The sequence below is a fragment of the Sorex araneus genome, chromosome 6 (genome assembly GCF_027595985.1).
Source record: "Sorex araneus isolate mSorAra2 chromosome 6, mSorAra2.pri, whole genome shotgun sequence".
NCBI lineage: Eukaryota > Metazoa > Chordata > Mammalia > Eulipotyphla > Soricidae > Sorex > Sorex araneus.
The window spans coordinates 157,731,429-157,745,056 of NC_073307.1; the positions used below are offsets into that span (position 1 = coordinate 157,731,429).

Genomic DNA, 13,628 nt, shown 5'->3' on the forward strand with positions numbered 1-13,628 from the left:
GGGGTTATTCCTGGCTTTGCACTTAGGAATTATTCCTGGCAGTGCTTAGGGGACCATATGGGATGCTGGGAATCGAACCCGGGTCGGCCACGTGCAAGGCAAATGCCCTATCCGCTGTGCTATCATTCCAGCCCCTTAAAATAGTTTTTGTAGAATAAAATTTACTATGGCTCCAGCCCCTCATCTATTTCTTTAAGCAATGTCTTATAATTTTCAGCATATGGGTCTTTCACATCCTTTGTTAGATTTACCCTGAAAAAAATAAATATACACTGGTATTATGAGGGTTCTATTAGAAATGACCTAATAGAATTCTTATTAAAGACTAGTCAGTATGCAGGTGATTTAGTCACAGGATTGTGGACCTCTGAACAATTCCCTTCCTAGGATTCCCTGACTTCACTGGGCCCCTGTTAGACAACCCAAGTCAACAGGGAGTCGCCAAAATGACTCAATGTCTCTTCCTGTGACTGAAATCAGGATTATATCTTTGAGAGGGAGAATAAAAAAGGAAGCCTGTTTCCCCTTGCTAGCTGCAGTGAGAAGTTTCATTTTTTTTACTACCCCCATCCTACATTTTTAACACCCCTTCAATCACCCGAGCTCTTTCTGATAAATGGGAAGATAATGAATCCCCAATGATAGATTCTGCCCCAGGTCTTACACTTACCAAAATTAAGAGACAACTTAGGGTGGGGGTAAGGGAAGATGGCAGAAGGAGGGAAACTGGGGTCCTTGGTGATGGGAAATGGACCCTGGCAGAGGGATGGGTGTTGGGTCATTGTATAATGAGGTCCGATCGTGAAACAGCTTTGTCACTGTGTATCTCATGGTAACTCAATTAAAATAAAAATAAATAATAAAATAAGAGACAATGGATAATAGGGAAGGCCATGTATAAATATATCATCCAAAGGGCCTAAAGCTAGACAGACCATCTATTTTCTGTAAACATTGCATTTTCTGTAAACATTTAACAAACGCAGACTTCAAAGATAAAGACCTACACAAAAGACTTTCACTTTTAACTTAGTCCTAAATTGTGTTTCTGTCCACTGGAGAGTTTTTTTCCATTTAACTTTCCAATAAACTGTTCTACTTTTCAATAATAATAATGAAGACAAGTCAGGATGACCAGCTATCTTCTAGAGGACAGCAGAGGATGAGTAGTTTGATGGGATATGGAGATGTCATCAGATAGATGTGCTGAGGACTTCTGGCTAACCTGACAGAACCTTCTTTGCTAAAATTAGACCATTCATAAAAGCCCAGCACAGAAGTCCAAAAGTCAAAACCTACTTGAAAAGTTCAGACCATCCTGAGTAGAGCTTACTCAATGAGGGACTGCTAGAAATTCTTAGGCTCTAGACAAAGGGCATGTTCCTGAGCATATGTGCCTGAATAATTTCTTAATTAGTCCCACTGAAACACTTGCCACCAGCAGTGTTTCCACAAACATATCTATCTATATCCCTCTGGTAATTCTCCTGTTAGATCTGAAACTAAGGTATTTTTAAATAGGAATGGTCATTGTGAATCAGCATGGAATATTAAGAAGATAGTTCTTGAGTCTGTCTTCTTCACATTAAGAGAAAAGACAAGGTAATGATCACTGGCCTTCAAAAAAGTATTTTGCAGAATATTTTTAAGCCACAAGAGTGTCCTACTGATGGGAACATTATTTAAAATGTTGGAGTCCATGAGAAAAGTGGAGATTTTAAGTAATAAGTGTAACTCTACATGAGTGTGTGGGACTGTGGCACCTGGTGTCTGCCGTAAGACTCAGAAAATAAGGGTACGAGAGGTTGATAAAGTAGTAAGCTCACATTCATAAATATCATGAATCAGATTTATTATGTACACAGATGCTTCATTTGTGACTGAGGTTTTATTGATAACACAGATAAGAAACAGGAACAAAGAAGACGAGAGACAGAAATGAGTTGGTTTTGTATTGGGCAGAACACAGCCTTTTATTTTAGAATTTCATAAGAAGAGAGAATTCATCAGTATACTTCCTCTAAATGAATCTCAGACGAGGCTGTGTAGATGTTTCTTATGACAAGTGTGAAGTTATGAAAAAAAGATAAAATATTTAATACCTTAAAAAAGTTGAAAGACTTGTACAACGCACATGCTGTTACTAACATTTAACAAAAGCAATGTACTTTCACCACAGGTTATTATGTACACAGATTACTATTATGCCTCTCAACAACTTTCATAGTTTACATTTGAAAAGCTGATATAATGAATTATTTTTTAATTGAAACAGAAAAATCATTGCAGAAAAACCACTTTACTGTATCTTGAAACAATATTCCAAGTCAGCAAAGGGGAATAACCTGTTTAGAGGACTGAGAAGAGTGAACTTCTACCTGCTTTTACTTAGGGTTTACACACACACACACACACACACACACACACACATACACACACACACACACACACACACAAGCACACACCCCTGAACTCTGCCTGGTGTGGCCCAAAACAAAATCAAGACAAAACAAAAACTGGTTCTAATCTTCTGTGTGGTTATAGGATTGTCTTGTAATTACTATAAATCACAATTTTGTTACATTGTTATTTAGTGTTTCAAAATTTGGAGGACAATGATAGTTGGAAATGATCACTCTGGACAAGAACTGAGTGATGAAAGTAGGTAAAGGGACAAACATGATAACAACCCAGTACTGGTAATGTCCAGAAGAAGAGAGACAGAGAGAGGGGGGTAGAGAAAGAGAGAGAGAGACAGAGACAGAGACAGAGAGACAGAAACAGAGACAGAGAAGAAAAGTGCCTGCCATAGAAACAGGCTGGGGGAGGGCTTTGGTAGGCTGGTGGAGAGGGTGGCAGGAGAGATACTGGGGACACCAGTAGTGGGAAATGTACACGGTGAAGGGACGGGTATTGGAACATTTTATGACTGAAACCTAATCACGAACAATCTTGTATCTCTGTATCTCACGGGAATTCAATTTTAAGAGATGTTAAAGAGTGCTTTCTTAGAATTCAAAACCATTCTGCAGGTGAGAATTCTTAATTTATTTCAATGGTCCCACTCTAAGAGAAAACGCTTCACCCAGCCCAAGGACACTAGTCACAGCAAAGAGGCACAGCCGGAGCCACACCTGGGGCTGACTCAGCAATAGTTCACTTCTGAACACTGAACATGTCCCTCGCCACCTTAGTAAATAGACCTTAGATAGTTGAAAGATTACTTTTCTGCATTTGCTATCATGGTTTTTATTCATAACGAAAGAATAAGGATGTGGCTATGCAGTAAGATATCTTTTGGGGTCCCTAGAGGATTAATCTCAGAACACCTGAAGTAATGCCTCAGATATTTCCCAGTGCCTGACTCTCTGAACCTGAGACGTGATAAACGCGCTCTGAAGTAGCACTTTATTTCTTTCCAAGCTCGACAAGGAAGAGGAAAAATGACTCAATGGAGTTGGGAAATGGCACCAGGGTAAAAGAATTTGTATTTCTGGGAATTACCCAGTCCCAAGACCTGAGCTTGATCTTGTTTCTTTTTCTGAGTCTTGTATACATGACAACTCTGCTGGGAAACCTCCTCATCCTGGTCACCGTCACCTGTGAGTCTCGCCTTCACACCCCCATGTACTTCCTGCTCCGCAATCTCGCCGTCCTTGATATCTGCTTCTCCTCCATCACTGCTCCCAAGGCCTTGGTGGACCTCCTGTCAAAGACAAAGATCATCTCCTATGCAAACTGCATAACACAGATATTCTTCTTCCATCTCCTCGGTGGGGCAGACGTTCTCTCTCTCTCAGCGATGGCCTTTGATCGCTACCTGGCCATCTCCAAGCCCTTGCACTATGTGACCATCTTGACCAGGGAGCGATGTTTCATCCTCATTGCAGCCACCTGGGTGGGGGGCTTTTTCCACTCCATCGTGCAGGTTGCCCTGTTACTCCCCCTCCCCTTCTGTGGACCCAATGTTGTGGATGGTTTCTACTGCGATGTCCCCCAGGTCCTGAAACTTGCCTGTACTGACACCTTTGCTCTTGAGATCTTAATGATCTCCAACAATGGCTTTCTCTCTATCCTTTGGTTCATCTTCCTGCTTGCATCCTATACCGTCATCCTCATGATGCTGAGGTCTCAGGCAGGGGAGGGCAGGAGGAAGGCCCTGTCCACCTGCACCTCCCACATCACTATCGTGACTCTGCACTTTGTACCCTGCATCTACGTCTATGCCCGGCCCTTCAGTCCCCTCCCCTCTGATAAGGTCATCTCCATCACCTTCACTGTCATCTCTCCTCTGCTGAACCCCCTGATCTATACTCTGAGGAACCAGGAGATGAAGACAGCCATGAGAAGACTTAAAAGTAGCACCTTCTTCTAAGATGAATTAGAGCAACAACTCCCAGCCTCTTCATCACTAAAGACTACTTGTATTATCTTCCCCAGGGCTTCAGACTTATACTCAAATGTGTTGCCAAGAAACAACTCCAACTACTAGATAGAATTAATTTTCTCATTTAAGTGAAGGGGTCACTGACAACCCAGTGTTCTGTGGGGGCGAGGGGTTGGTTTGTTGTTGCTGTTGCTGCTGCTTTTTGGGTGACACCCAGTGTTGCTCAGGGGTTACTCCAGGTTCTGCACTCAGGAATTACCCCTCGCATTGCTTGGGGGACCATGTGGGATGACGGGTATAGAACCCAGGTCGACTTCTTGCAAGACAAATACCCTACCCACTGTACTGTCGCTCCAGCTTTAACATCTCTTTTTTTCACGTGTTATATATATGTAAAGAGGTCCTAAAATATATATTTTGACATATTTTCAAAAATTATCATTAACAGAAGATTAAGAATATTTATTATAGAGAAGTTCTAGAAGTACCTTTGAATTGCATAAGTAAATTTTGCAGCTACAAGAAAAGAAAGAGAGCATGACTTTAAACCTTTGTCTTAACAAACACTCGAGATTTTCAAACTTCAACTATGTTGATAATGTTCATTTCCAAGCTGTCTCTCACTGTGTGACCATTACCTTAATTCCACGATGTCATTCTTACATATCTTTAAGCATTTGAATGCAGAGAGGCAGCTAAGGAATTGTCTCCCTTCTCTGACAGGGATGAAGTGAGTGTCCGCACTCAAGGAGAGCTTTAACATCTTATAGGATGCCAAGGATCTAACCCGGGTGGGTTATTCGCTCCAGCCCTAATCCAGTTTTCTGATAACCATGAAGTAAATAGGGGTACAAAATTAAACTGACAGCTGTACTTCCTCTCAAAGACCAAAATGGTGTGCCCACCAGGACAAACGTTAAGTAGCTAAATGTACTTTTTCAAGCAGAAAATAAATAGAAGCCTAATTTACTCGGAGTTTTATGTTAAGTATAGAAATAAGACTTCAAGTATCAGATTTATTGTTTTCCCACAGTTGGCATATTTTTTATTACATTAGTGGGCCTGCCGCTGACAAACTGCAACTGTAGTTTATAAAACTCATGTGAGCAGTGCCCCTGCAGTATCTTAAGCTTATCACAGATTCAGTGACTTTCTTGACTTAGTTAAATTCTATATGGGCTCCTGGGCTGGAGCGATAGCACAGCAGTTGGGCATTCGCCTTTCACGTGGCTGACCCATGTTTGATTCCTCCGCCCCTCTCGGAGAGCCTGGCAAGCTACGGAGAGTATGGAGCCCGCACGGCAGAGCCTGGCAAGCTACCTGTGCGTATTGGATATGCCAAAAATAATGAGAGACGTTACTGGTGCCCGCTCAAACAAATCAATGAGCAACGGGATGACAGTGACAGTGATGGGTTCCTACCCTATAGAACCTTAAAGGTTAACCTTAAAGAAATCTTGCTGGATTCCAATCAAGCTAAAGGTGCCTATAGGGAATTCTCTGTAGGAGCTGGAGCTATAATACAGCGGTAGGGTGTTTGCCTTGCATGCAGTTGACCTGGGTTCAATCCCTGGCATCCTATAGGGTCCCCAAGCACCATCAGGAGTTATTTCTGAGTGCAGAGCCAGCAGTAACCCTGAGAATCAATTGCCAAATGACACCTAAAAAGCAGGGGGGAAAGGGAATTCACTATAGACTGAAAATCCAGATTACCAGACTCACACTCTCTTGGAAATGTAGACAAAGACACAACTTCAAGATCCCATGCGTGTTCACTCTTAGTATTCAGCAAGTGATTTTTCCAATTGCAGCTTCACTAAGACCAATCTCAGTTTGACTTCACAAAAAAAAGATTGGTCCCTCTGGAGACAATGAGGAGAGGCCTTCGAGAATGTGAAACTTGAATGAATAATTTTTTACCTGCTTGAAAATAGGAAAGACTAGTGTTTCTTTGTTCAGGAAAGTGCGGTAGAAGTAAAGAGTAAAACATTTGTCTCAAATGGTTTTTTGTTGGTTTTTTTATTGGGGGTGGAGGGAGAAGGGATGGGCCAGACCCAGGATTTACTCCTGGCTCTTAACTCAGGGATCACTCCTGGCAGGGTTCAAGAGTTCATCTGAGGAGACAAGGATTGAACCCTGGTCAACTATGTGCAAAGCAAGTGCCTTACCCTCTGTGCTATCATTATATCCTCCAAAAAATTTTATTACAAAAATATACAGGGCTGGAGCGATAGCACAGCGGGTAGGGCATTTATCTTGCACGCAGCCGATGCGGGTTCAATTCGCAGCATCCCATATGGCCCCCTGAGCACCACCAGGGGTAATTCCTGAATGCATAGCCAGAAGTGACCACTGTGCATCAGCGGGTGTGACCGAAAAGCACACACACACACACATACACACACACACACACACACAAACACATATACACTTAGACGGTAGCTGGATGGTATGTGCTTCAGAGAAGAGGTGAAAAATTGAAATACCACTTCTATACTGGAGATAGAGTGTGGTAAAAAGCATAAGTATTGATTGACAAAAGTAAGGTAGGTAATAAATGGGTGAGACCAAAAAACTATATTTTGCAATTTAGATAATATGGTTACAGTACTGTTAACAATCGTAGTTCTGTTATGCAAAGATACTGCAACTTTACCACTACCAAAGTTCCCAAGACTGTCCACCATTTTTTTATTCCACCCATAATTCTTTTTTGCAGGGTACGGGGGGGAATTTGCAGGGATACGGAGGCACACCCAGCTGTGCTCAGGGCCAAGGATTTGTCATTATTCAACCTGTTATATATAGTCCACTGTTATGTTTCTCTATAAACCATAGATGACTGAGAATCTCCAGTATTTATCCTTCTCCCTCCGATTTACTTTGCTGAACCTCACAGCTCCTTCCAGCTTGCAGTGAACTGCAGGATTTTATATTTTCTCACAAGTGTGTAATATCCCGTTATGTATATATACCACAACCTCTTTATCCACTCATCTGTTGTTGGACACTTCGGTTTCTTCCATGTCATGATTATTACATTTAGCACTGTGGTGAATACAGTTGTGCATATGATTTTTTTTAATTAATGTTTTTGGGTTCTTGGAGCAGGTGCCAAGTAAGATGATGGCTGGATGAGATGGGATTTCTATTCTTTCTTTTATTTTGATTTTATTTTAATGAATCACCATGAGATACAGTGACAGACTTATAAACTTTGGTGCTTACGTTTCAGTCATACAATGTTCAAGTACCCATCCCTCCACTAGTGCCCATTCTCCACCACCACTTCTACTCTTTCATTTTGACAAGTCTCTCTACTTTTTCCATTGAGGCTGAGCCAGACAGCATTCCCACCACCAGACAGCAATCCCCTTCACCACAGGTAGGACAGCACTGGTGGTCTCCAACCTCTTTTTTTCTCACATCCTCGTGATGAGAGATGACATCCCACTGTCCTTTTCATTTACATTTCCCTGAAAATATTTGTTGATGAACACTTTTTTCCTACTCTTACTGGCCATCCAATATGTATTCTCTTTGGAGGAGAGGCAGGGGGAACAACGGGCTTGCTCAAAACTCACTCCTAGTTCTGTGCTTAAAGGATCACTCCTGGCAGTGCACGGAGAACCATACACCGTGCTGGGTATGGACCACAGTTAAAACCAGTGCAAATAGCTCCTCTGTATGTCTTTAGGGGTGGGGGTGTTACATTAGGGGGCAGGAGAGGGGAGGTGTTTGATACACCTTCTTTAAGAAAGTGGTCATCTTGTCTACCCATTTTTTTATTGGGATGAGTAAAAATCTTTTAAACCCTTACATTTGCTTCTTGGGGCTTTCTAGAAGACTAAGTGCTTTGGCAATTAATACTCTCTGCATCTCTGTCACTGTCAACCCCGCTGCTCATCGATTTGCTGGAGCAGGCACCAGTAACGTCTCTGTTGTGAGACTTGTTTTTACTGTTTTTGGCATATTGAATACACCGAAGTAGCTTGCCAGGCTCTGCCATGTGGGGCAATAAATACTATATACAAATAGTATATGGTATTATAGTATTATATAATACAATAAATACTATATACAAAAATCCATTCCCTATGAATAAAAGGAAAAGTATTTTCTGAACAAAGATCAGAACATTTTGTTTGGTGACAGAACAAATTCTATTTAAACTAAAGTTCTATGGGGGCTGAGAGAGTATACAGCAGGGAGGACACTTGCCTTGCACTCGGTCAACCCAGGGTTCAATCCCCAGCATCACATACAGTCCCCTGTGCACAGCCAGGAGCAATTTCTGAGGGCAATTCCTGAGCATCACCAGGTGTGAACCCAGAACAAAGCAAAACATAAAGTTCTGTTTAAAATAAAATTCTAGGGGCTGGAGCGATAGCATAGTGGGTAGGGTGTTTGCTTTGCACACAGCCTACCCGGGTTCAATTCCCAGCATCCCATATGGTCCCCTGAGCACCGCCAGGAGTGATTCCTGAGTGCAAAGCCAGGAGTAACCCCTGTGCATCACCAGGTGTGACCCAAAAAGCAAAATAATAATAATAATAATATAAAATTCTACTTAAAAAACTCAATAAGTTGTTCTGTGTCTTCCACACTGGGGAGACCTCTTTTCCTACTTTTTGTTGTGTCAGGTAATTAACCCAGGGCCTCACACATAGCAAGGTGAATGCTCAACCTCTAGGCTGCAAACAGTCAAAAAAAGCACCAAGTATTGTCCATAGGGGAAGTTGTTTTGATCCCTTGCCACTAGAGGGAGCCATTTCTATACCATGGTTCTTAGGCAGACTTAAAGAAACTTACCCCCAGAAATAAGGCCCCAAAATCCCTATCCATCTAGTTACTCTCACCAAAGCAACAACAACAAAATTACCTCTTTATTTAGGAGTTTAAAATAACGTTGTAGATGAGCTATTTAATACACAGACTATTACAGCGTCCAGCAGCTTCCTGAACTGAAGGCCCCCTGGGTACAACTTTTTTTTTTGTCTTTTTTTTTCTGCTTTTTGAGTCACACCCAGCGATGCTCAGAGGTTGCTCCTGGCTCTGCACTCAGAAATCACTCCTGGCAGTGCTTGGGTGGAATATGGAATGCCAAGGAATGAACCTGGGTCAGTCACATGGGAGGTAAATGCCCTCTCCACTGTACTGTTGCTCCAATCCCTGGGTACAACTTTTCTTTTCAATTTTTATACATTTCATTTTTATAAAGTAGTTCACAATAGTTCATTACAGAAAATATTCAAAGACCCACCCCACCAGTGAGCATCTTCCCACCACAATAAGAGGGAAGTGTGTGAAGGTTGTTGCATTTCATTCTGGAACAAATTAAGCCTATATGTAAGAGAAAATAAGCAAGAATGTTAAAACCAAACAAATGTGTGCTACTTTAGTTACATCCGTGGGCTAGAGTATAAGATGTCATGTGGCCGCACTTGCAGCCGAGGGCTCCAGGAAATACTGCATGGCTCTCTTCTGGGAGTTTTATTTTATAGTGTATGGATCTCGGTTGTTGATGAGATTACTTGGCACTGGAAGCAGTTTGTGGGTGTGACTGCCAAGCTACTGGAAAACTGGGGATCTGGGTGGAGGAGGACTAGTCCTGATCCGAGCAAGTTTAGAGATCTCAGTCACGGGTCCCACATACCTGGGTTTCTCTGCTGGTTCTTTCATGTGTGAGGTTCGTCCAAGCATGTGGAGAGTGGCCTTGAACATGGCTGCAGCTGGGTTCTGGAGGGTTTAGGCTGCCAGGGTTCTACTTGGGGCGGGGAGAGAAACTCAACCCCATCCCCATCCAAGGGGCCTTGGTGTTGGGGCAGGAGATTCTGCTGGGTACAACTTTTAGACTCATTAATCAGAGCTAGAAATCTCTGCCACCAAATCACGGCTCCCAGTGCAAAGTGGTTTAATTAGAATGCAAAGTTACAGGCTCCATTTCCAATAGATTCGGTAGTTCTGTTGTAGAATCTACCGTCAAAGCAGGCACCCCTGGTGAGTCTCATGCCCTCGACCTCACAATTTCCACACTTTGAGAGACACAGTTTCTTCTGGGCAGTATTTCGAAACCATGGGTCTCAATCTCTAAAGCATGTGATGTGATTCATCAGTCTGATCACATACTTTGAAAAACTGAACTAGTCTAGAATAGAATAGAAAAGCCACAGCATTCAGAAAATATATTTAAAACAATTGCTTTATAATCCCTTGATTTCAGATGCATACATAAGCATAGTGGTCTTGAGAGATATAAATATGTTTATTAGCATGTGATTAAAGTGCTGGACTAAGAAGTACTCTTCACTTGTCATGTTGAAATTTCCACCAAAAGCCAGTGCAAAGCCCAGCAACACTCCTTGAGAAGCTGCAAAACACTGTCATATTACACTAGCAGACCCAATTAAACTTGTGCTCCAGAACTGGACCCAGGACAAAGGCAAGAGCTCCGTTTTCTAGAATATCTGATGGCGGTTGGGCGTCCGCAGGCAGCTGGCAAGAGAGAACAGAAGCAGAGATTCCCAAGCATGCTATTTTGCAAAGCAGGCTCTAGACCACCTCAAGGACATGAGTTTATTTGCCACGTATTCCCAGGTTCCCAAGGTTGCAAAGCCAGACTAGGATTCTCCCAAGGATATCCCAAATGCCCTCCAAGGTCATGGCTAACACGCAGTCTCAGCTGCCCCTGGGTGTTAGATATGTTTGATATGTGGGCAGGGATCTATTTTCCTCATAACTTGGGCTTTGGGCATCCCAAGGCTGCAGTTCCAGTTCTTATGTCTGACCTCTGATCCAGCACATTTTCTGAGCATACCTCTGTACTCAGGGCAATCTACGGCCCCTGAAAGAAACTGTGTACTGAATGCCGAAGTTCTTCAGCCCTGGTGCATAAAACCAAGAGTGCTCAGAAAGCAAGGTCTCGGCAAGAGTGCTCAGCAAAAGTGCAGAGTCCTCATCAAGGCCTCAACAAGAGTGCAAGAGTGCTCAGGGAGAAAGTATAAAAAGAGGAACTATTGTTCCGCCAGCAAGTAAACTTGTCCCTGTAGGGTGAGTGCATCAGAAGCCTGACAGTGCCTTCAGATTTTCAGATACCCCAAAATTACTGCAGTGCCTTTGGCCAGACCCCAACAACTTGGGGCCAAGTTTACCAAGAAATTAAATGGCCAAACGTTAAGTTTTTGGGAGACACACCCACAAACCACCTCCAGCTCATCTACATAACCTCATTTATTGGCCTTATTTCAGAGACCCATAAATCTTGAAAGAGATCAAAAGATGCAGTTAAGACGTGTAGGACAGAGGCAGGCGGGAACCCATGACTGAGAGTTCCAGGCTCGCTTGGATCAGGACTGGGCCTCCTCCCCCAACATTCCCAATTTTCTGGTAGCTTGGCAGTCATGCCCACAAACTGCCCCCGGTGCCATGTAATCTCATCAAAGGCCAAGACCCAGAGACTATAAACTAAAGCTCCCAGAAGAGAGCGCCGTAGAATGTCCTGACCCCGCGCCAGGTTGTCTTAACCTGGGTGCCTTGAAAGGGGGCAATTGAGTCTACTTCCCCAATCCAAACAGAACTCTGGTACCAAAAAACCTCCTGAACCCAACAGCCACCATGCTCAAGGCCACTCTCCACATGCTTGGACAAGCCTCACCCAAGATGGGATGAACCTCACCAGAGAGCAGACCAGCAGGAAAAAGCAGATATGCAGGAACCCGTGACTGAGATCTCCAAGCCTGCTTGGATTGGGTCTGGGTCTCCTCCCCCCAGATCCCCAGTTCTCCAGTAGCTTGGCAATCACACCCAGAAACTGGCCCTGGCACCACCATGTACTCTCATCAATGGCAAAGACCCAGAGACTGGAGAGGTAGTATAGTGGCTTAGCTTGCCTTTCACACAACTGATTCAGGTTCAATCCCTGCCATCCCACATGAGTCCCTGAGCACCACCAGGAGTAATTCCAGAGTGCAGAGCCAGAGTAACCCCTGTGTATTGTCGGAATGACCAAAAAAACAAAAACAAATTTTTTAAATAAAGAACTACACAAAAGACCTTCACTTCTAACCTAGTCCTAAATTGTTTCTGTCCACTGGGGAGTTTCTTTCCCTTTAACTTTTCAATAATAATAATAATAATACAGACAAGCCAGGATGACCAGCTATCAACTAGAAGACAGCAGAGGATGAGTAGTTTGATAGGATATGGAGATGTCATCAGATACAACTCTTGGTGAGTTCTGGCTAACCTGACGGAACCTTCTTTGCTAAAATTAGACCATTCATAAAAGCCCCACACAGAAGTCCAAAAGTCAAAATCTCCTTGAAAAGCTCAGAAGATCCTGAGTAGAGCTTACTCAATGAGGGACTACTAGAAATTCTTAGGCTCTAGACAAAGGGCATGTTCCTAAGCATATGTGCCTGAATGATTTCTTAATTACTCCCACTGAAACACTCACCACCAGCAGTGTTTCCACAAACATATCTATCTATATCCCTCTGGTAATTCTCCTGTTAGATCTGAAACTAAGGTATTTTTAAATAGGAAGGGTCATTGTGAATCAGCATGGAATATTAAGAAGATAGTTCTTGAGTCTGTCTTCTTTACATTAAGAGAGAAGACAAGGTAATGATCACTGGCCTTCAAAAGAGTATTTTGCAGAATATTTTTAAGCTACATGAGTGTTCTTCTGATAGGAACATTATTTAAAATGTTGGAGTCCTTGAGGAAGGTGGAGATTTTAAGTAAGAAGTGTAATTCTGCATGAGTGTGTGGGACTGTGGCGTCTGGTGGCTGTCATAAGACTCAGAAAATAAGAGTACGAGAGGTTGATAAAGTAGTAAGCTCACATTCATAAATATCATGAATCAGATTTATTATGTACACAGATGCTTCATTGGAGACTGAGGTTTCAGTGATAACACAGATAAGAAACAGGAACAAAAAAGAAGAGAGACAGAAATGAGTTGGTTTTGTATTGGGCAGAATGTTGGTTTAGTATTGGTTTCATTTTAGACTTTCAGAAGAAGAGAGAATTCAGGAGTTTATTTCCTCTAAATGGATCTCCTCAGACTAGGCTATGTAGATGTTTCTTATGACAAATGTGAAGCTACTAGAAAAATAAAATATTTAATATCTAAAAAAGTTGAAAGACTTGCACAATGCACATGCTGTTACTAAGATTTAACAAAAGCAATGCATTTTCACCACAGGTTATTATGTATACAAATTACTATTATGCCTC

At 42.5% G+C, this 13,628-nt stretch overlaps 1 protein-coding gene across 1 annotated transcript; it reads left to right on the top strand.

The window, feature by feature from the left end:
- The first annotated feature begins 3,451 nt into the window (after window positions 1-3,451).
- On the top strand, window positions 3,452-7,306 carry LOC129406057 (olfactory receptor 4D11-like). Its single transcript, XM_055143805.1, has 3 exons — window positions 3,452-4,358; window positions 6,426-6,457; window positions 7,226-7,306. The coding sequence occupies exons 1-3, from the start codon at window positions 3,452-3,454 to the stop codon at window positions 7,304-7,306; spliced, it is 1,020 nt and encodes a 339-aa protein (XP_054999780.1).
- The last annotated feature ends 6,322 nt before the right edge of the window (window positions 7,307-13,628 follow it).

Excerpts from the sequence above, each read along its gene's own strand:
- LOC129406057 (XM_055143805.1), top strand. The coding sequence starts at position 3,452 with ATGGAGTTGGGAAATGGCACCAGGGTAAAAGAATTTGTATTTCTGGGA. Across the intron at positions 4,359-6,425 it reads AGCCATGAGAAGACTTAAAA|AAGGGATGGGCCAGACCCAG; the intron begins GTAGCACCTTCT and ends GGGTGGAGGGAG. Across the intron at positions 6,458-7,225 it reads AGACCCAGGATTTACTCCTG|ATGACTGAGAATCTCCAGTA; the intron begins GCTCTTAACTCA and ends TATAAACCATAG.